This window comes from Pempheris klunzingeri, chromosome 11 (assembly GCF_042242105.1).
Source record: "Pempheris klunzingeri isolate RE-2024b chromosome 11, fPemKlu1.hap1, whole genome shotgun sequence".
NCBI classification, from domain to species: domain Eukaryota; kingdom Metazoa; phylum Chordata; class Actinopteri; order Acropomatiformes; family Pempheridae; genus Pempheris; species Pempheris klunzingeri.
In genome coordinates this window covers 19,247,383-19,270,790 of record NC_092022.1, presented here as the reverse complement: position 1 = coordinate 19,270,790, position 23,408 = coordinate 19,247,383, and the positions used below count along the sequence as shown (strand labels likewise).

Here is a 23,408-nt window from a genome sequence, read left to right as displayed (position 1 = left end):
TTGTTTCTACTGAGAATTAATTGTCAGTCACATGTAGCAGTTTACTAACCGCAAACAAAGGTCACAATACTTGAGTGATACTTTTTTGTTCTGCCACAAAGGTGAGGCAGCTCTTAACCTACTGGCATTTGTCCAACTATATGGGTCAATATGAGTACAGTCTGGATGCTGAATAGATGCATTGTGTCACATTGAAGGTAAAATGCCAAGAGTGCACACCATGGGGATTTACAGTCATCCGCTATCACACTAATAGATTGATAGAGTATTGGCTTTTTGTCTTGGAGAGTAGAGTAGTTTGATTTTTTTTATAGATGTTCAATTCATACAGTAACAAGTACATATCATTAGCTTCCTATTTGCATAAACAACTATATACTGCTTGACACATCAGCTGCAGGCAGGAGTGCAAATGAGAGATGAGTGGAGAAATAATTTCAAAGATGAATCAGTCTGATATAAAACACCACAGCCCAAGGGACAGGACGTCTCCAAAGCTTTCCATTAATAGTAAGACAACATAGTTAGGCTACATGCATTCACAAGATTCACAGCCTGTTCTCCACCTTTCTCTAAATCCTTTTCAACATCGTACTTAAAATCATATTTCAGTCTTTTGTCACATACTGGAATCCTATGGATGGCAACAATTGTAATTTAAAAATATGAGGAGAGACAGGAAAGAGGCATTTGATCCTGAATGTGATATAATGTGTGCTTGGTTTGACACTATTTATTCCTTCTATTTTTATCGTGTTTTTTTTTGTCTGATGACAACTCAGAAGGATACAACTGTAGAACATGATCAGGGACTAAACCTGAATTTGAAAACAAAACTCATCATCATTAATATACAGGATAGCCAGCTAAGAATACAGAAAAATACATCACCCCCTTGTGCTTTATAAGCAGACTGGAGCGGACTAGAGCTTGTTAGCACGGAGGTAGACAGTATCATGCACATTTCAAATCACAACATAGACATTCTGTAACATAATGTAACCTAATGCAAACCACAAACGTTGTCTTTAAAGCTTACCAAAGGCTTTACCTGACACACTTTAGACAGTCCCACCACAAATACACATTACACTATAAGGCAGAATTCATTGCATGCCTATTACACTGGATTGCACTATATAGATAAGGTGTGTTTATGTCTACCCACTATATCTTGGACTTTAACTGTAAAACAGTCAACAACAATGAGGCCACAAGTAATTAATTAAGGAACTAAGGCACATGAGCAGTCAGAAGTGAGGTGCTCTCTTCAAATGAAGGTTTCTCTTAAAATGTGCCTATCTCTTTAAAACCCCTTGTCTGGCGTGATCCATCACCTTTAGGTGTAAGCATTCCCACGTCACTGCTGCTTTCACTAGTACTACGACTATTGCTATTGTCCCTGTTCTAACTGGTAGAACTACCACAGCAATTGCAGCCGTCTCTAAAATTACATAGACTAATAATACAGCTTTTATTTAGTATACTACCGCTGCTATCGTAACATCACTGCTTGTATTACTAACAGCATTGCCATGACTCATGTCACTAATACATAGATAGATAGATAGATAGATAGATACTAACACTACTTCCACGAGTACAAATAAAAAGTGGTTTTGTGCAGCTAAACCAGGATACAAACTGTTACTTCTGCTGTCAACTATATTAAGTAAACCATTTTACTATTTCTACAGTCAGTGCACACACATCAGACTTGTACAAAACTACTGTGGTGATTCATCCTACTTTTTCAAAACATTTTCTACAAGACTTTGCAACTTTGGTCCGTTGTGTAGTATTCCTTTCACAGCTCTTTAACCAGTGCAGTACATGAGTAGTGCATCTCGTTCTACGCCATGAATATAAGACGACTGCAAACTTCACAGGCGAGCAACAGGTAGATAAATGTATATCTGCAGTTCTCTCGTTTCACATGGTCTGGAAAGCGCTCAACCAAAGCAAAGTTTGAGGACTAAACGGGGTTAAAGTGAAGTCGCTGTTCACAGATCTGTGGTGCTGAAACGCTCGGCGGCAGCACATTTACGATTGACTGCTGTAGCAACGTGCAGTGTTTATTTTGGCCTCGTTTTAAATGTCCATTTAGCTCATGCAGTTGATGAGATCCGTCCTGAATGCAGCGTGAACGAGGGAACAACAGCAGAAGTGGATGTCACCGACGACACGCTGGCCCCGATAACCTGAGCAGCACTCAGGGATGCGACAGCCCTCCAATGCGCTATAGCAACTACCACACTTTGAACAACACGTGAAGCGGCACTAGCAGCAGCCAGTTAAAGGAAACCATCCCGAGACACAGCGAGCAGATAGTTCAACGAACCAAAGAGACTAAAGCTGTCAAGTACGAGCATGAATCCTTGAAATGTGAAGGTTCCGCTTTAAAAAAAAAAAAAAAAAAAGTGCCAAGACTTGAAAAACAGCAGCAGGAGAGCTATAAGTCAACTACCTTTGGAAAGCAAATACTGTTTTAGTCTCTGAAGGCGTCTTGAGGAGTCTTTAATATGCCCAAGCACTAGTCGTGAGTCAGGAGTTGGCTACTATGAACGTCAACTCTCCAGTGTTCTGCAATGAGGCAGAGTCACATGAAACACTTGAAGAAAGCATGTGGCCAATATAGACAATTTCTTCCAAACTCCGCTACAGCACAGACACAGCTGGACAACACTGACACACAATACCTGAGCATGCTCCAGGAAACGTGTGACTCCAACTTCTTCTGGCAAACACGAGAAACGCACAGAATATTTAGGGGAGAAAAGCAGCCCAAACACAACACAAACACAGCACAGCACAGCACTACAGCCATAGGTTGAACTGAACTCTTCTAACCTTCTATCTTATTTTCCATTGGTAGAGTCCACCTCAAAGCCCCAAATACTGCCTCTTTTGTCTTTTAGGAAATGCAGGTGTCATTCACTGGCATCCTGACCCAGAGAAGTCCAGCCAAAAGCTGCATTTCACTCAAAATTGCAGTTTTGCCTCCACACAGTCTGACGGCCAGGCTACTGCATGGTGTTACACGGAGAAACAGTAAAAAAAAAAATATATATATATCCTTGGTGTAGACTGAATCTCAATCTCAACAGACCACTCGTCAACAATAGAACAAAGTGAGGGAAGAGAGCGACGTGAGGAGAGAGAGAGAGAGAGAGAGAGAGAGAGAGAGAGAGAGAGCGCTCACTACTCTTCTTCCTCTAATAGCCCCCTCCTCCTCTTCACTTGTTTCACCTCACACACATGCACTCTCTCCCTGTGTTTCTAGTAGCCCAGTCGCTGCTCTCCCAGCCTGCAGTAAAATGACAAATACCGCTTCTAGGAGACGTTGTGCGCACGTGCCGCCGGTAAACAGACGCCCTAATTCCCGTTTGCCGCCTGCTCCTCCAGCCGTGGTCCTAAAAGCTAGTCCCTAACATTATAATAATCATTGTTACTATTGCTGATGGCTCTGTTGGTAATGATAAGTACTGTAATGAGGATAGATCTACTCCGGTCCACGCGCGTGGCTGTTGATTCGTGCGCCCGCACGGAGTCTCTCCCACTGTGGAGAGGAGTCGGTAGAGCCGATCAAAAGACGACTGGATTCGCCCTCTCCCAGCCTGGCTGCCGTCTGAAACTAAACCTTGTTCTGTTTGCAGTAGTTTACCATGTTTGCCCAAACACGCCCACTCCTCCGCTCCTGCATTGTGTGTGCACGGTCTGCCGTTTGTCACGCCGGTGGAGTTTGGCTCAGTCACTACTGTCAACACGCTCCCTTGAACACATACAGTCACTATGCCGCTATGCGGGGCTGGATTTTGGCAGGTCCCAGCGAACCTCTCCCGGTTAGGGTCGTGGGATCTGAGCTCGGGGACTTATTGGGGCGGACGGTGAGTGCTCTGCAGCTCCGACAGCTCCTCTGTCCTGCCCATGGCTCAGTACCTGCAGTGCTGCAGAGAAAAGCGCCCCTTCCCCCACTCTGCATTATGACAAATCAAGGCAGGCAGGCAGCTGTGCCATTAGCACATCATAGCACAGTGAGTCTTCCGTGGGAGAGCAAACTCACAAAGCTGTATAGAACACCGCTGCGGACTCATTGTCGACAACATATTGCCCGTTTGGCACGTAATGGCAGCATCCTATAGCTCATCAGGTGACTGACGGTAGCCGTTAAGCGTAAGTCTGTGCGGTCACGTTAGGTATCAGGACTCTGATCAGTGATCTGAAAGTGAGAAACTAAATGACCAGCTGTCATTAATCCGTCAGATGTGCAGCGCCTCTTGCTTCCCCTTTCCTGTCACATTATCGATGTGACGACTACACGTGCGAGAGTGATAACATCCTGCCCTACTTTTGAAACAAGTTATATGGTCTAGATATCATAGTGGGAATTGGATTTCTATGTGATGACATGGGGTAAACTGTGGCAAACAGATGCAAGCATGTACTTTTCCGAGAAGAAGCATCGTCTGTAGAAACTCACATGGAGTTTAAAGTGCGCTCTGCGTCAGAGTCCTTGTCCACAGTGCGGTGGTCCTGAAGCTGCTGGTCACGCACGCTTTTGCCATAAGTGCCTGATGGACGCCGGAGGAGCGCGGATTTCTTTCTTATAGTCATCACGTGTGTTATTGGCACACCTCAATGTTATAACACAGGCAATCCTTTCCAATTCCCCTGGTGAGGCTAACCCCATCCTCTCGCTGTGTCACACAAAGATACTCACCTGGTGCCACAACAGCTTGGCATTCATTTACATCATTTGTATAAACAGGTATGGAACAGAGCACACAAACACACACATAGCATATTTCCTGTATATGTCATATTATTACAGCTGTTAATGTATTAAGCTGAAAGTGTAATCAATGATTGTGGTGGATCAACATCTTTAATAGTCATCCTCAAATAGGAGACAGCAGATTGCTATGAAAGGCTTTAGTGAAAGATGGCAGACAAGGGGTTAATGTAAGGTAATAGGGTGGGCTGTGTTTTCCCTGAGACAGTCAGCTCCTCCTTAACTGGTTCTGTGAATGGGCCAGTGAGGCAGTAGGGTATGAATGGCGGAGGGATCCACAGGCACTGCCGTGTATGGGAGCCGCCAGCTCTCGATTACTCACTCCCACTCCCTCAAGGGCCGTCTGCAATGCAGCTGTCCTGTGAGCCTGAGCTTCACCGTGCCCTACTTAATACTGTCAATGCTCGAGCACTGCAGCAATGCTTCCCCAGCACCACACACACACACACATATACAAAAGCACAATGACTTACGTACTCATTACATTCTGGTGAACATGCCTACAGTAGGCCCTCTGACTCACAGACTTAATTTGAATTTAAACAGACTGGAAATCTGCCAAGCCTGCAGCATCTATTGTTAAATGTAGAAGATCTCAACAATGCAGATCTACAACAGATCTGTGGTCTACAGGGGATCACAGTAAACAGTACAGAGCAACACTCATAAAAAACAATGACCAATTCGTCATTGCATTTGCACTGCTGTATACAAAACACTTTTCCTTTTGGCTGATTGTAACTTGGGCAAGATGTGACCATGAGGCTTTCTCTCATTGAACGGACCCTAAATAAAGCTTTAAATCTGACATATGGTCTTTGCACATCTCAAAACAACAGACTGCAAAGTGAAAGTGAAAATGTCAGACCCAACACATCTTAACACAACAAAGTTAACTCTCAAATTGGTTTCTCATGGATTATACCAAGAGGGTATGGGTGGTGTGGTTGAAATCAATATGACAGTATTAACAATAACAACACATCTAAGATATTAATATACATGACAATATAGCAATATTTTGCATTTCCACCATTGTTATAGTCTATGAAATAATGATAATGATAACAAACCAGACCAATAGTCATTACAATCAATGTATGTGCTGTATATGTGTGTATGTATGTATGTATTCCCCTGAAATTACAACAGGTAAATCTCTTCACATGTGTAACAAATAATTAAACTAATTTACTTAAATTTTAAATGCTATTTGTTAATTTGGACGACAGAATTGTGTAAAACAATGAGATGGTATAAGCATATCAAAATAATACAATGCCAATAACAAATAAATAGTTGATAAAGGAAAATATTGGATTATAGTCCAGCCCTGTTGCCAACAAAAAGTACTTTCCAACAACTCTGACAACAGGGGTCTTACCTGCACTTACACAGTCTGTGTACATACTGCGTGGGAGCAGCCAAATCTAGGATTTTTCTGTGACATTTATCATGTTTGGTCAAGGTCTAAAAAACCTGCATGGTTTATCGCTAGAAAGACATGACTTTATTTTCAAATGATTATCTTCTTGTTGGCGTTAACTTTATTCTCTTGTCATTCCAGGTCAAATATTTGTGCAGCAGAAACATTTACGAGCAACGAACATACAATGTGTGAGGTAAAGTGGCTCTTTACTTGATTTTACTATGTACGTAAATAAAACATGTAATGTAATGTTTTTTGGGGGGGCAATTTCCAAAGCATTTAATAATAACCAACAGACTAGTTTGGCTCCAGGGAAAGCTAATGTATGTGAATGTGTAAGTTGTTATAAATTAGTTCAAAGTAAAGATAGAGAGGATTTGAAAAGCACGATGGTCTAGCAGATCATTAATCAAGCTTAACAAAATTGATAAGGAACAGGAGATTTGGAGAGCCAGATAGAAAAATTGTGAGTTACATAAAGAATTAATGAAAGAAGAAAACAGGGAGGGAATAAATGAGAAAGGAGAAATAGAAAGAGTCAGGCCAAAAGACCAAACACAGCATAAAACTGAGGAGACGTACCATCCAGCGAGAGCCAGTCGTGCTGAGATGATGGCAGTGAAGGAAGAGCGCGGGCCTTATACTCAAATACCACAGAGTTGGAGATGATCTGGTTACTGACAGCCACCTGCAGCGTCACCAGACCTGTGTCATGAGCTGGAGAGCAAGAGGATAATGAGAATGGAGTCCTAATAAAGTATGCACAATGTCTCTATTACATGGTCAGATTTCTTTATTGGTGGTGACTGGCTCAATTTTCCATGCACACCTTCAGTCAGTTCAAACTAAATATAATTTAGGGCTTAAATTACATGGCTACATTGGAAATTACATGTTATTATAAATATCACAGCAACTCACATGATGCCATGAGACTAAACCTGCTGCAAAAAGTAAAAACTTGACTAATAGTATTTGACAGCTAAACATCTGTGTAAATTAGCATTGGTTTCACCCACTGTTACGAAATAGGTTTTCAGTATTTCAGTATGTAAATACTGAGATTAATTTGTGATTATTAATAATATATGTGATAGATAAAGCGGCATTCTCCTGTCTTACCTGGGCAGTAGCAGCGCAGCACCCCTGGTTGGATGAGAGAGGCTGGGACTGAGATCTGGTCAAACAAGCAGCTGTAGTTTGAGCTGGCCTCTTGCCAGGGCCCAGTGATCAGCACCTTAACTCCACCCTGAAAAACAGAAGAAACGTGATAAAACAAACTCAACCCACACCTGCCAGGTCAGGTTTTAGTGGCCCTGATTGTATCATTTGTTGTGCAATGCCATCTAGAGTGGAAAAACGAGAACAACACTGAGAACAAAAAGAAAGCAACTGCCTCATGCTAATCTCTGCTGCCATCATGTGGACAACCAACATCATGTCACTTCACACCAAAAAAAAAAGAAAAAAAAAAAAAGTCAACCAACAGTTACATGAAAATATTGTACTACCCTCCAGAGGTTGGAGGAGGTTATTGCTGTTGACAACATAATTATAATACTGGCAAGACTGTGCAGTACATAATCAGAGTGTTGAAAACAGGGAATTTGATGCACAATATTTCAGAGTTGAGCTTTTGAACTAGAACTTCTGCAGCAACTGCAGCAAATCTTGTCTGCTTGAGTAATGTGTCAAATTTATGGACACAACAACATTAAATCATGATTATACTCTTCCTCTACTAGCTCCCTCTGACTGGTGGTATATTTTTCAAATTCCAAATCCTGCCTGCTAAAGGATTTGCAGTCCGGCACCCTGCTGAGTGAACGCTGTGCTCATCTGGTAATCGCACTACTCTGTCCTGACAGCACTGGCTCAACGACAATGGAAAGAGCCTCTCACCACAGCTAATACTGCAAAAGCTTTCACAAGCATAACCTTACAATGAATCCTTTTAGTGAATATTTTACATATCTATGCTCCTTCCATTTCCCTCACTTTTGATACAATCAAAAAGCACAACTTTAATTTTTGACAGTTATTTTGTCATATGGACATAGTGGCTCAGTCATATGGAATACAAAAGCAATGGTGTGGTTACAGAAGTGGGGGGCACAGAGGATGGAAACTAAATGCTGTTCCCCAGGATTTATGTTCATTTATGTAATTATGAAAAAATATTTTAATCAAGAAAGCACCAACCACAAATCACATTTAGTTTCATTGATAGAGATCCAACATCTCCTTATAGATAATTAAAAAAACAAACTTTATTGTCCAATCTAATTAATATTAAATTATTTTAGGAGAATATCAACTGTAAATAAAACTAGAGATTCATTAAAAAAAAAAGTAGCGTCTGCAGCTCTTAAGGGGCCAATATACTTGGTTTCTTGGTTCTCTCTTTGCATGTCTTTTTTCATTTGTCAAGTATTTGTGGTGCTTCCTGTGTACAACGGAGTGCAACACTATGACCCATAGTCCCACATTTAAACATTATTGCATCTTACCACCTCTGTATGATGGCTGGGATCCGATGTGGTTGGATAACACATCATACTACCTACTACTGACTGAACATCTTTTAACAATTAGGCTCCACAGAAATAGTTTTTTTTTTACTTGTCTGTATATAATTTAGCTAAATCTTTAATTTGCCATCTCACTTGTGTCTTTTCACTGTCTATAAATAAACAGATATACTATACATAATTTTTATGAGTTCAACTTCCTGATTGAAGAAAGTAACATTTCTTAAATTGTTGAAAACCAACTGTTTATGCATGGATCACCCTTAAATGGGGCTCATCATTTTCGTTTTTTACAGATTTTTTGCTGGAAAAAAATAGCAATAGAACAAGAAGATCAGAGGATTAGGATTTAATATCACCATGCATCCAAAATGTTTTACATGTCCTACAAGACACTGACCATATAACGGGTAACAGCAAAAAATATCTCTAATAAACCTAAGTATGGCTGTCACAGATGTAGCTGCACATTAGCTAAACCATTTTGTTGGAAGTGAAAAAGGTGAAGATACCTGAACTGTCCATGACATTACTAAAAGATCTTGAGAATCTAATGCTGGTCTACAAGGACAGTTCAACTCCCCTTTGTTTGTATGTCTTCTATTAATTGAATATTCACTGTTATTTTCAGTTTTTAAAGGAAGGACTTCAGATAAATGGACTAAACATAACATATTTCAAACCTGATTGAATGTTTGAAATACATAATTGACTCTTAAAATCTGTCAAATGGAACATAAAATGGTATAGCAAAACACTAGTTGTGAAAAAATGAGGGCCCTGTCACTCACCTCAGGGTACGACCACTCAGGCGAGTAGTCTGTGACCATGAAAAGCCGTCCTGTGGCCTGAAGCATCCCCAGAGCTCCCTGGGCCACAGCTGCAGAAACCACCTCTGCTACATTCATATAGGACAGTGAGCCTGCCTCTCCAGTGTTCCCCCCTGTTCCAGCCCCTCCACTCAGAGACTGGGGGCTGCAGCAGGGTTGGAGGCAGAGGTCTGAGGGGTTGTAGCCAGAGCCCCTGGCCCCTCCATCTTCCTGGCCTTGCTGGGGGGCCCCACCAGCTGTGTTCTGACTATCGGAGCTGTGGGATGTAACTAGCTGGTGAGCATACAGGGCCCCTCCAGCTGACATGGTGGTTCCACTGCCATCCACTGAGATGAAGTCATTAATGAGGTCAGAGAACTGGTTACCAAATGAGATGTCAAAGTGATCTAGACTGATCTCCATGCCTGTCCCTCCTGCTCCTCCATTACTGGCCGCTCCACCTATGCCTTGGTGGCTTCCGACAGCATTGTAGAGTCCCTGGACCATGCTTGTGCCTTGGAGGAGAGGCTGCAGCTGCTGTTGCTGTTGGGAGCGGTTGCTGCCATCATTATTGTTGTTTCCGTTATGAATTGCTCCTTCTCCTGCCCCGCCGCTCCCTCCTCTGCCACCATCGGAAGCCTGTTGCAGGTAGTGCTCTGCTCCCCCTCCCTCTCCGTTTCCCGCTCCACAAGCCTGAATGTGGTCTCCTGGCTTGAGTAGATTCTCTGCTCCATTCTCAGTTGCTCCAGCCTGAGCTGAATTCACATTGCCTGGTTGCTCGAGGCCCACCACCTCCTCATGCTCGGTGCCCAGCCCAGGAAAGCCCCCCTGGTACTGTAGCAGCTGAAGAGAGCCAGCCTGACTGGACCCCTCTGTGGGTGAGCCTCCATTACAGTTGGCCCTGTGCTGGGTCTGGTGGGCCTGGTGGTGGTGGTGGAGGTGACCGTTGCTGCCAGGAGAGTCCGTCTTCACCACCTGCAGCCCCATATAAGCTCCAGAGTCATGGGAGTTGTGCTCCATCAAATGTGATTTTTGGCCCATGTTGGGCCTCCCCTGCTGAGCCTGGCCGGTCTGAGAGGCATCCTGGAGGAAGAAGCTGGGTGAACGATTCTGATGTTGCATGTGAGGACTGGACATGGCCTGACCGTAGCTCACTGTGGTAGCGTTGGAAGTATAGTCCTGCTTGGCATCAATGGCACTGAAATCCATCTGCTCCAGGGTGGTGCTGGGACTCAGACCCCCGCCAGAAGGAAGCAGGGAGCCTGCTGGGGTCAGACCAAGGCTGCCCTGGCCTGAACCAGCACCAGATGACACAGACACCCCGCTGCCACAGTTTACGACTGCCCCCACCTGGTAGCCACTCTCCTTGGCCAGCTGCTGCTCAAAGGAAGTGTCCTCTGTCTTGATATTCTTTACCAAAGTGGAGCTGAAGGTGTAGCCATTGTCTGGCATGGTGGGGGAACGCTGCATACTTCCGTTAGTGTGACTGCTGCCACTGGAGGAAGATGAGGTTGAGGAAGAGTTGCCCTCTATCTTCATTGCACTGCCTCCATAGGTCTGGCCCTGTTTGGGGTTGTTCAGGAAGCAGTCAGGGTCAAAGTTCATATTGGTCTCTGGGATCTTGATGGTTCCAGCATCAAGACTACTGGAGAGCACCAGTTCCTCTGACACCCCAGCTGTAGACAGCATGGACAGGCTGTCTCCTGCTGCAGTAGTCCCAGGTTCCCCTACTCCTCCACTGGGGAAGGCAAATTTGTGACGATCAGAGGTCACAGACAGCACCATGCCCTGTGAGTTGGCATCTGCACCCATCAAGTGACTGTTGGGACCCCCAGTGGGAGACATGCTGTAGACAGGGTCTCCAGTGACCTCAGACATGAAGACACTCTGGGACAGGCCAGACATGACAGAGGCCACGTGGCTCATCCCTGTCACCACGGGGCTGTCAGCCATGTCTGGATCGCTGTTGAGGCCGCTGCTGATGGAGACAGGGGAGTTCTGTGTCGTGTCAGGGACCTCAACCTGGTTGGTGGATGACACCTCCGTGCTGTTCTGGTGCAGCAGGGCAGGTTTGTGGACTTTGCCATTGCGCTTCTCCCTGGCACTGCCTCCTCCGCCTCCGCCCCCGGAGCTTTTACCTCCACCATGGGCACTGTGCTCGGTCTTCCCCTCTGACACGTCATTGTTTTGCACCTCAGAGTGAGCACTGCTGTAGCCCCCTGAGCGGGGATCCACCTTAGGGGAGATGATGCGGTGTTTGGCGCTGTTGCATTTGTGGTGCACACTGCTCCCTGCACCTATATGGGGACAAACAGAGCAAAAGGATGGGTGAGGGATTAAAAAGTAAAGAGAAAGGAGCAAGGAAAAAGATAGATGATCAGTTTGTCTTGATATTCATTCATTTGTGAAAGACAGTTTTCACCTCAGGATCATAAAACTAGCCTTTCATTTTAGTGTACAGTGAGTGAAGCACATAGCAAGTTCTGTGCGGCTTGTTACCTTAAATCATCAGAAATAAAATGCATATGGAGATCATCCAGAGTAATTTGTTTTTAGAAATTAGAAAACCATTGCTCTATATTCTGCCTACTGTGAAATTACACAGCTGAAAATATTGGATTAATTAGCAAAACGTTCAAGGAACAGCTGGGCTATTTCAGATATGGCCCTGACACAGTTATCAGTAAACAAAAATAATAAGCCAATAACCCTGAAACTCACAGTTTCACAGTAAATCGCCTACCAATAAAATACCTCAACCACCTAACAAACACACATAACAAACAGAATCTTTATGGCCTTTTTGTTTCATTTGCTGAATTTTCCAGTCCTGAGAACAAACTCAATCCCACTCACTAGCCCTTACCCAGGGTGCCTGTGCAGAGGCAGTTGTGAGTCCGGGGAGGTGGCTTAGTTTGGTGGCTGTCCAGAATCTGTTGCACTAGCTGCTCCACTGAGAAGCCAGAGCTGCTGTTCCCATTGCTGCAAGTCCACTTGATGCCATGAACTGCCGGGAGAGAGGAGGAGACAGAGATGTCAGCCAGCCCAACAGACCACCAGCCATGCCAACCCCCCGCCCCACCCTCTGCTCTCCCTGCCTGTCTGCCAGTATACCTCATGCTGCTCAGTGGACACCTCTGTAAATGTCAACATTACCATGGTACAGCAGAGAAATTTTGTTTTTTTTGTTTTTTTCCCCCAAAGTTACACAAATAGCCCACTGACCGGCCTTAGGTAACATGGTATAGTTGCTTCATTAGTTGAATTTAGTTCTCTATGCTCTCTATCATGTCTTCCCCCCTTCATACTGAAACGATTCTAAACTCCACTATCTTTTCTCTTCTTCCATTTGTGCTCTATTTCCAGAGTCCAAAATTGAACAGTTGCCTTTCTCTTGTCTCCCGTGCTGTACTGCTCATTCTCTTTTGTGATTCTTTCCCTTCCATGTGTCAGTGTCCTTTGCTACTCTGTGGCCTCCCCCTGTGAGTGCTGATGAAGGTGACTGCAAGCCCAGTCCTTCCACCTTCCACTCTTACCCTGACCTATGACTCTGTTCTGACAGAGAGAGCCTCTAGGGAGGAACATCGCCTAGCTGCTGCTGCTGCTGCTGCTGGATCTGCCGTTACACCAAGTGAAAAAGAGAGGCTTTCTCCTGTAAAGCTCCACTCCCTGCCTCAGTCACACCTCACTCGCAAATCCTAATACTTTTCATCGCTCCACTTGCCAACCAGCCACCAGTTCTGATGAGACAGATAGCCGTTTTAGTGGCTGTAAGGTGGCAGGAGACACCACTGAGTGCTGCAGTGCTCAGGCTCTCAACCGGGAAAATCATATTTAGACTATCAAACAAAATCAAACCTGCTTTAATTCAAGTTCCGTACACTTCAGTACCTCCTTTGGTTAAATATGCAAGATATATTAAGAGAGCGAGGTTTAGAGTATGTTTGAAAAACAAGGAGAGATTTGCTTAGCGAATGTCTGTTTGCATATGAGATAAAAGGAGATGGAAACAGCATAAGAGGGTGAGGGTAATGCAGATTAAAGACAGAGCTAGTTAAAGCGAAGTGAAAAAAAGCTGGGAAACATGATTGGATGACGGTGATAAGGATCTAACTTGAAAGCTTGAAGATCCTTTGGCAAATTACAGGCTGGTCACCAGCAGATGTCAGTAGAAGTGCTGTGATCAAGCTAAGATCATACGCTCCACAGACAACTCACTGTGGCAGGTTATAGAAACATAAACAGGATTCGTTTTGATGTATTATAAAGTCAGATTTATTCAGTCATTAATCCTGAGTGACTGAACTGAAAAAAAGATTGGACACCAAATGTGACAGGGAAGTTTCATCTAATGTCATTATAATTACTGCACAAATAATTGTGCCTGTCTGGAGATCCCATTAGACAGTGTGGCTTGAGTCACCGTTCACCTCCCGACAGAGTGTAATGCAAACAGTACAAATTAGATGATGTTAGTATTACTGACACAGAGCTGATAGGGCCATAGGCATACTAAAAACACTGTCATGAACCCCCCTCTGTGATAAAACCAGCAGGGAGGCTGCAGGACAGAGGAGCATCCATTCTGCTGATCTGACTCAGAGAGGGTGACAGAGCAAGAGTGAGAGCCTAATACAACAGCTTACATCCACTATGTAGCTCCATCCCTATTTGTCCAAACAATCTTGTCTCCCCTCCACACTGATCCCTCATACCAGAATTGCCTCAGCCCTCTTCATCTAGACGGGCGTCACCCCTGGAGGCTCTGGGTTGTTGACGTACAGTTACCACCATGTCTGCCTGTCTGCTCTTCTCACTGAGGGTTATGTTCCAAAGCAGACATGACAGGAGCAGTGCCACTAGGTTTAATCCTAGTGGCAGCAACAGCAGAGGCACCAAACAGCAACCCCGTCACATCATCATCCTGATGACTGCATCCTGTCATGAGCAGCATCACACAGCCCTAATGACAAACACAGTTGATCTGTAGGACACACGCATATCCCATCTGGTTGCCTCTGCACCACTGGGTTATATATGGGACAGTGGAGTACAACAGTTTAAATGATGGCCAGCCCTGTCTGTCTTGCCTTGGTCTGTTCCTCTCTGCCCCTGTCTGTCTAGCCTGGAGACAGGCCTTCTGTCTGTCTGAGTGTTTGTTAAAGCCGCTCATGCGCTATCTGTCAGCAGGCTAGGGGCATAGCTGGAGAGAGTGCTGCGTGTTTATAGCATTAGACCAAAAGAGTGAATCAAGCTGGCTGCCTTGTCTATGGAACTGTAGCGTGACTGAGTAGTGATGCCACTCTCTTCATCTCCTTGCTTCTTCTCTTTCTCATCAAACACCGCAGGGCGTTAAGGAGGAAGAGGTCAGACAAGGCCATCTTTCACAGGACTTATATTTGAACTGCTGTGTGTGAGCATTCGTGCATGTGAAAGTTTTTGTGACTGAGAGCACGAGCGTGTGTGCGTTTTTGTCGTGGGGAGACAGAATAAGCTCAACTGATCCATGAAATCCACACTTTTCCTTTGTTGTTTTTTTTGTATCATTAGAGGTGTCAAATGGTTTGGCACTGAAATATTGTGAGGAGCATAACAAAAGGGAAGAGCAAGACGGAAGAGGGCAATTATATTTCAAAAGCTGACAATGTTCTGAAAAAATAACAATTTGACATTAAACTAAGGGTTCGTGCGCTGACAAAAATCAGCTATTGAAATAAGAACCATCAGCATTATATGATAACAATTTCCTAACATACAGCCACACATGCCGTATATGACCCGGTGACTCCCGCAATTGCGCACTCTCCACTCGACACCCAAACTTCAAAGTTTGATGGTTTTGCACATTCCTGATAGAGGGAAAAGGGAAATCTGTCATGCTAGTTTATCTATACAACCTGAGGAATCAACGAAGTTCTGCTATGTTCAAAAAATTACCCATAGCACTGCATGCATATTAGAACAACACTGTGCAATGCAAAAACACATGTATAAGTTAAATAAGTGGCATTGCAAGATATAGGTCAGTCTGGGAGACATGTACTGTATGTTTAGAGCTAATGTATAATTCAATAGTAAATAATGTATGGATAATACAGCATGACTTCATTGCAAGACTTCAATGCTCCCTACATTGACGTGGTGGTTGCTATCTCACCAGACCACTAGATGGCAATATTGCTCCATTACTTAGCTTGTGTTGATATGCTGGCTGGCACAGGAGAAAGAGAGAGGGATAGAGAGACGAAAGATAGAAAGCAACGACAGAAAGCAGGAGAGGCATTTTTTGCTCTCTATGTAGCCCCCTCGTGTAGCCTGGCAGCTAGAAGGCATCTCACACTCACCCTCTTTGTCCCAACAACTCCCAAAGTTAATGACTTTACGCATTACTGCAAATGGTGCTTGGTTTTTACATTAAGCCACAGATGTAATGAATACAGTAGGCCGTTGTTGTTCAGTGGCTGTCCTGAGGTAAGGCGTTATGTTAAAATGTGCCCTAAAACTGATAGCAAGTGATGAGAAGGATAACAATATAGCCAAGACCTCAGTGATGATGCTCTGGACTGCATTGTCAGTATGCAGTCAGCATGCGTGTGTGCTTGTAAAGCTGCTGACATGTTCCTCTTTACCTGGCAACATCACCAATAATTGGCCATCGAAATATCAGTCACAGCCCTGCCAGACACACCTGAATCACCGTCTGATTGTTAAAGGTGTCTTAACAGCTCTCTGAAAGATTTTCAATGCCCCACAAGGTCCCCATTTGGCTGTTATCATCATCAGACAAACCTTGACTTTTTCCAAAACATTGCCTCAATCTTTGGGTAGATCTAGAGACCCATAAAACACATAGTGCATCTCACAGAGCATTAGTAAAGCTGATAACAACAAGGATCAATCCATTGAGTGTGTGTGTGTGTGTGTGTGTGTGTGTGTGTGTGTGTGTGTGTGTGTGTGTGTGTGTGTGTGTGTGTGTAGGGGGGGTGGAGGGGGGATTTCTGGTGAGTCAGACATTCTTGCTCCCACGCACTAACAATAATCAATAACCAGCTTGCTGCCCTCCTCTGCCTTGACTTCCTTCTTGGGCCAGAGAAGAGGCACACGCCTATCCTGGCCAGGGTGGTGCCAGGGACCTTGGGGAAGAGCTGAACTTTGACCCATAACTAGCAGACGGCTCCAGGAAGAGTGCACACTCTACACACAGTGTAGGAACACTGGCCGAAGATGCTCTCTGACTGAGGTGCTGAGGGCACTTAGTGTACCAGCTATCAGCTAATAGGACTAGACACTATATCCTCAGACAAAAACAGCAGCCACTATGTTTAGTCTTTCCGTGCAAGTAGACATGTAAATACTATTAAGGCCCTTTTAGAGGAGACAGCAACTGCATACATCAAAGGCTATGAATAAAAGTCGAGGGGGTGACAATAATTTATGAATGCATAGTACTGAATGGGAGTATTCAAATACTCACACATGGGCTTGAGCTGGCCGATCAGCTCCTCCTTGGTCCACTTGGCCCACTCCTTCTTGTCTGTATTGATGGAGCACAGGATTGGACCGCATGGTTTCCCACAATCCTCAATGGCTGGAACATTCAAATAGTGGACTAGCACAATATCGGGGTTCTGTGGGGAACACAGACAGAGATGGAGACAGTGGTTAGACGAGACATTTATGGATAGTCTGTCTAAGAGCATGGTTTCTTGAAGAAAGAACAGCATAGAGTGGTAGTGACACACAGATACTGTGGCTCAGCTGCGAGGGCTTTTGTGTGGAACATGCCAGCTGGTTGGTGAGAAGTAAAATGCTGCTGAACTAGAAACAATGGATGGTAACCCTCACACACACACGCAACAGAGCCCAAGAACAGAAGAGTAAATGTACAACCCAAAACACGAGCAGGGAGCAGAACAAATCTGGGATCAGAAATCTGCAATAATCTCACTCATTATGTGGCTATCTGTATCTCTGTATCTCCAAAAGCGTGTGTGCTTGGATGTGTATACTACTGTGTGTGCTCATTCATGTGTCTATTTGTATGTGCATATGTGTGATAATTACAATGTGTGCTCATGTAACACACTTATGGCATTTTGTCAAATCCTCCCACATGGTGAGTTGATGCCCTCAATTAACTCTGCCTGTATTTACCAAGTCAAAACTCAACAATTTGCTGCCTGCAAATTGTTACTGGGTTACCTCTGCAAATCCCCTAAATTGACAGTTTATGAATAATAGGTAGCGTTTAAAGGAATGTTGTGCTGGTGTGAGAACATAAATTCGCCTCTGTAATCATGAACAGCTTTGATTACTGAGCATGGAAAAGACTCACACAAGCAATGTTCCCATTTCAGTCCTTATCGCTTCCAATTTATTATAAACATCCAACTGCCACTAAGCCCACACAAACTTAACATAGAAATACAGTACAATAGTATAGTACTTGTATACAACACTGACACACTGGATACAAATAAAAGCCAAACTGATATAACTGATCTGTAGGCAACCAAATATAAGCAGGTATACAGTATATGAAATATGTGAAAGGACGCACATAAAACCACACAGACATATGTGCATGCACCAAGATGCACAAACCAACAAAGACCCTGATAGAGAAAAATGCTGTGACAACATGTGTGTGTGTGTGTGTGTGTGTGTGTGTGTGTGACTGCAGTTTGAAGCTTCATCAGTACTAAGTGGCAAATAAATCAAGGCCGCTCTTACTGTAGGTCTGTGCTCCCTCTCAGTGTGTACTATTAATCTACGACTACACCACCCTCTCCCTCTCCTCTTTGATCACACAGGGGTGTGGTTGGGTCACACAGATCCAAAGAAACAATTACTACTAAGAAAAAAAACCCAAATGCACAACTAATGACCACCATCTCAATGCATGTGGGCAGTCACAGCTCCAGTAGTGGAACAGAGATAAGTCGTATGTAAAGCAGTCTCAGGGGAACAGATGACCTCCCTCCATCACTTCTACCAGGAGCTGAAGCTGGACATTGCAGTATGTTATCTCACTGCTTTCCTTGTCTCCTGTCATTGGTATGGACACTAGACGGCAACTGCTGCCCGGTTTGGATCGAGATGGCACAGGGCGGTGTGTGTGATGCCCCCAGATGGCATTACCAGCTGTGTCAATAGCTAAGAGATGCCCTCAATCTTTACTTGGAATGAGAGCGTCAAATGTTGAAAGCTTCTTTCTATTATGAGTGTGCATAAACGTATGTGGATGTATGGGTGCAGGCTGGAGTGATTATCCATGGACACACAGCTCACGCATTAGTGTGTGTGAACACACACACACGCACACACACACACACACACACACACACACACACACACACACACACACACACACACAAACAGCTGTGCATGGACAAACTCATTTGAATACTGTAACAGACACGTATATGCTCACAAGACACACGAGAGTTAGCTGTACACAATCATACACATGGTTACGCACAATCTTCCAACACCTACACTTCCAGCTGTTTTCTACCTTTTCACACATAGCCACACAAATACACATACACACTAAAAAAAAAAGGAAGAGGCCATGTGGCAGCCTTACAGCTTATCCAAACACAAGTCACCTGTGTCGCTGTGCTTTATTATTAGGAATATGCTATCTGTATGTCTGGAACTTTCCCTCTCTTTCCCCAGTCTTGTTTTGCTTCCTTCTCTCTTCATACTTCACAACATATTTAACAGTTCTTTCCCAACTCAGGCCCACCTCCACTCTGAGAAGAAAACAACACAATGAAAATGTAAAGCATCACATAAATCTATCAGGATGGTAATTTAATTTAATTTCCTGCTGGCTGCTTTCTTTTTCCACAGTGTAATATCAGGAGTTGGTTCTCCAGGAGTGTGTGTGTGTGTGTGTGTTTGTGTGTGTGTGTGTGTGTGTGTGTGGGGGGGGGGGTAGGACTTTTTGCCTGGATACTATTTTCCAGAGAAAATGAGATCTCATTAACTTATTGATTAATTGTGTAATGTAGTCTTTTGGTTGTTTTTTCACTTGTTTCCCATGTGGGTCTCAGGGCAGCTTTCCAGCCTCACTTCGGCAGGGGAAGGGAAGACTGGGATACAGTTGCAGGAGCCTGTGGTGTGCATGTGAAGTGATGATGTGTTTGCATCTGTGTGTACATGTGTTGGGGTATTATGCATGAATGTGAAGAGTCTATAAATATATACATGTCAGCATGTTGGCCATATCTGCAAGCATGTGTGCCAAGCATTCACATGTTAAGGCCTCTAAAGCACGAACATATCGCGTACGTGTAAAATGTAACGCGTCTCCAGCCAGTGTTTTGATGTTGCTGTGTTGTGTTAATGTTTACTGCGCCTCCCTAGAACAGATGGATAGATGTTGAGATAATTACTAGCGGAGTCTTGGGGAGTCAGCCATGGGGGCGGAAGGCCTGCTGAGTGGGTGGTGGAGCGCCTTCCTGCCCCTCCTTTCACCACACTCTCTCGCAAACACACACACACAAATACATCAGCATACAAAGGCATGCATGCAAATAAAAAAAAGAGCACACAGTCATGCATAAACGTATACACACACACACACACTGGGCACACATGAAAACGTTGGTGTGCCAAAACTCACACACACATGCATATGTGATATGCAGGACATCGCCATCGCAACCAGAGGATAAAGGTGCTGTTGTAGCCAGGCAACAGGTTTCTCTGGCACCCACGCACTTAGAGGCAGCCGGTGCTCCTGCGATCTCAGTGACTGCCTACCTCATCCTGAAGTCATACACCCTGTTCTACTCCAAAAGACAAGGAGGGAGAGAAAGAGAGAGAGAGATTCGCTAATAGAGCTGAGGACACACACAGAGTTAGATGTCGGTGGAGACAGATAAAATGACCTTCTACTTTGTGCTGAATGTGAAGTAGTGTATGTTGAGCTGCAGCCGAGATTTAACTAAGACTTGAGTACAAAGCACATGTACTGGAGGTATCTGGTATGAGTGGTCAAGTAATGTGTCTGGTGTCTTGCTAAGCCTGTGTGACCCTGCCACAAATCTGCCACTGTCTTGGAACACTTCCATGTAGCCGCTACTCCAACAGCCCACCATAGCTCATTAAGAGACAGAGAGCAAGGGAAAGTGACAGAGTTCCAGATAGAGATAACGTGGAAAGACAGAGAGACAGAGACAAAAAGAAGAATGAGGGTAACAGCTCTTATATTATCAGGCAGGCAGGCTCTGCTCTATGGTTGTACTCTACCACAGTAGGCCTCGCTTTCACAACCCGTGCACAGGAGCGATAAGAACACCATTAACATGAAAGGATCTTAATTGAGAGGGGATGCTTCATGCGACGTGGATAAGCCTGGGAGTGCAGGGGGAAGCCTTGTTCCTCTCTGATAAAATAACCCACACCGAGGAATGAGGGCTTCAAAGCCTGTCATACTGAAGGAAAGAGCAGAGCAGACAGGGGCTCAGGTATGGGAAAAGCCCCCCCGTTACTCTGAGGGAGGAATAGGGAAAATAAGCAAAAGAGGAAAGGAATGAGACGCTTCTTCATGGGAGAACTCGCAGGCTACTGGGATATCTATTTCAATACAAAATATGAAAGCAGAAGCACTCAATTGTTTTGTCACAAACATTCAGCAACAAGGTATAAATACAGAGGGGAGGTGCATGTGTTGGTGTATTTGTGTTTGTGGATGTATCTGTGCCTTTATGTTTTTGCGCCTGCCTACATTAAATCATAAATAGCGTGTGAATGAGTGTCTAGAGGCAGATTTCTGTATATTGGTTGGCGTACGTACATCAGTATGCATGCAGAATGAGTGCAATGAGCTGTGAGTGTGAGTCTGAGTGCATCTGCTATTTTGACTGCATATTCATGCTGTCTGTGCTTGCACTGCGTATTAGTATTTGTGGTGTGCATCTCTGCATATGTCTGTGCAATTTTATGTGCATATGGAACTCACGTGTATGATATGCATGTGTTTCACGTCCTGTGTTGTGGTCCACTGAATGGGTACGAGGGGTTATTAAGGCCCTGCTCTCTTGGCTGTGCGGGGGCAGTTGCCCTGGCAGTGGCATAGTGATGGATGGCATGAGGTGCCAGTCATTAGGCAGCCTCCTGGCCTCTGGCACCGAGGTTGCACTCTTAAACACCGACCTCCCCCACGTGTCCCCAAACACCACTGCTCATTTCAAGGTCAACTGCCTCTGTGGTGCTATAAGTTCACCTCCACGAGGCACAAGACTTCTTCCTTTTGTTTGGAACCTTTATCGCTCAGTGCCAACGGGTGTGTTTTGGAATGTGGGGGTGGCTGGCTGGTGCCTTGCCTCGTGCAGACACACAGAAGCACAGATACACTCATGCAATACATGAACACACACGCGCGCACGCACATACAAACACGCGCATGCGCACGCATACACGCACGCACGCACGCACGCGCACGCACACACACACACACACACACGCACGCACGCACACACACACACACACACACACACACACACACACACACACACAGATACACACACATGAAGTAAACAAAACCCCACGTCAAACCCTCCTGAAAAGGCAGCAAACAGCCTGAAGCTCCTGTCTAGGTAGCGGAGCAATCCCCTATCTGAACCTGTTTCCCCCCTCTTTCTCCGGGTCCTCTATGACAGTCTTTGTTTAAATGTTCCCAGTTTAGAATACAGACACCCTAATTGGGGTGTCTGGAGTCAACGCTCAACTTAACTGCTACAGTTCACACTCTACTGCACCCGGCACTCCACCAACTACAACACTGCCTGAATGCCAAGCTAAAACGACGCCCAGGGTGGGTACCAATCCAGGGGTAAGAGCCAGTTTACAGAGGGTTTCTTAATGTGAATTGCCTCGATTGCCTCTGTCCAAGGTCTGCGAGAAGGATGGAAGCGCAGGAGGCACAGCAGGAGACCCTGATTTAGGGAAGATTCATACTCCACCTCTTTACCTCCACTACCCAGTGTACTGGCTGGGAGATATAAAAGGCAGAACTTGGAACTTTTGAGGAACAGGAAGAGGCCAGCATGTTTGAGTGTGTTTCAGAGGAAGCCAGGGGCTGAGGCCTGTGATGTTTAATTCAGTAGCACATAATCACTCCGATGGAGTTGAGAGCGGGGCTTTAAATAACTCAGCTTAGAGGGGCAGAACTACTTCACTCTGGGTGGGGGAATGCAAGTCTGTGTGTATATGTGTGTGAGTATGTGCATGTGTTTGTGCACTTGTGTGTGTAATTGTGCATATGTGAGTGCATTTTGCATTTCTACATGTCTACGAGTGAGTATGCAAGAGAGTGCTCCTCTATTTTTGTGTGTGGCTCCTCCCTGCTTTGAAATATTTCATTTGTGCAGTGCACCACAGTAAAAGGTGGATTGTGTGTTTGTTGCTGTGCCAAGCATCTGCATGCATTACAATAAAAGTGCAAAAGGCCAGTTTTCAGAGCCTGAATATGGAGAAGCATTCTGGATGCCAAGCAGGCGGGCAGTAAGTCAGGCGGTAAGCTGGGCAGTGAGGCATTGAAGCCCCTTTAGCTGCCACAACTCAACTCACAGTTTACAGCCTACTTATTCTTCCTAAGGCCCTTACAGAGCACACTGCCCTCTCCATTAGTTGTGGTGGTCCCAAGTGAGAGGCCACGCTGCCCAGGGCCAAGCTGAGAAAAGGCCATCAGGAGCCCATCCGGCTGCCATAATGGCCTTAGCTGAGCCCATGGCACTGATTCTAATATTCAGTGGCCATCCAGGTGACACAAAGTCACACTGGAATAAAAGGAGGGAGAGGAAGTTACTGAGCTCTCTCAGTCACAGGGAAGA

At 44.8% G+C, this 23,408-nt stretch overlaps 1 protein-coding gene across 1 annotated transcript in view; it reads right to left on the bottom strand.

The window, feature by feature from the left end:
• The window catches only part of camta1a (calmodulin binding transcription activator 1a), a 266,071-nt gene that overhangs the window by 13,543 nt on the left and 229,120 nt on the right, over positions 1 to 23,408 (bottom strand). The window contains exons 7-11 of the mRNA XM_070839521.1: positions 17,036 to 17,189; positions 12,428 to 12,568; positions 9,544 to 11,858; positions 7,344 to 7,470; positions 6,804 to 6,938 (exon numbers count right to left, since the gene is read on the bottom strand). Of these exons, the coding sequence (XP_070695622.1) occupies positions 6,804 to 6,938; positions 7,344 to 7,470; positions 9,544 to 11,858; positions 12,428 to 12,568; positions 17,036 to 17,189 (2,872 nt within the window). The remainder of the gene's footprint in view (positions 1 to 6,803; positions 6,939 to 7,343; positions 7,471 to 9,543; positions 11,859 to 12,427; positions 12,569 to 17,035; positions 17,190 to 23,408) is intronic.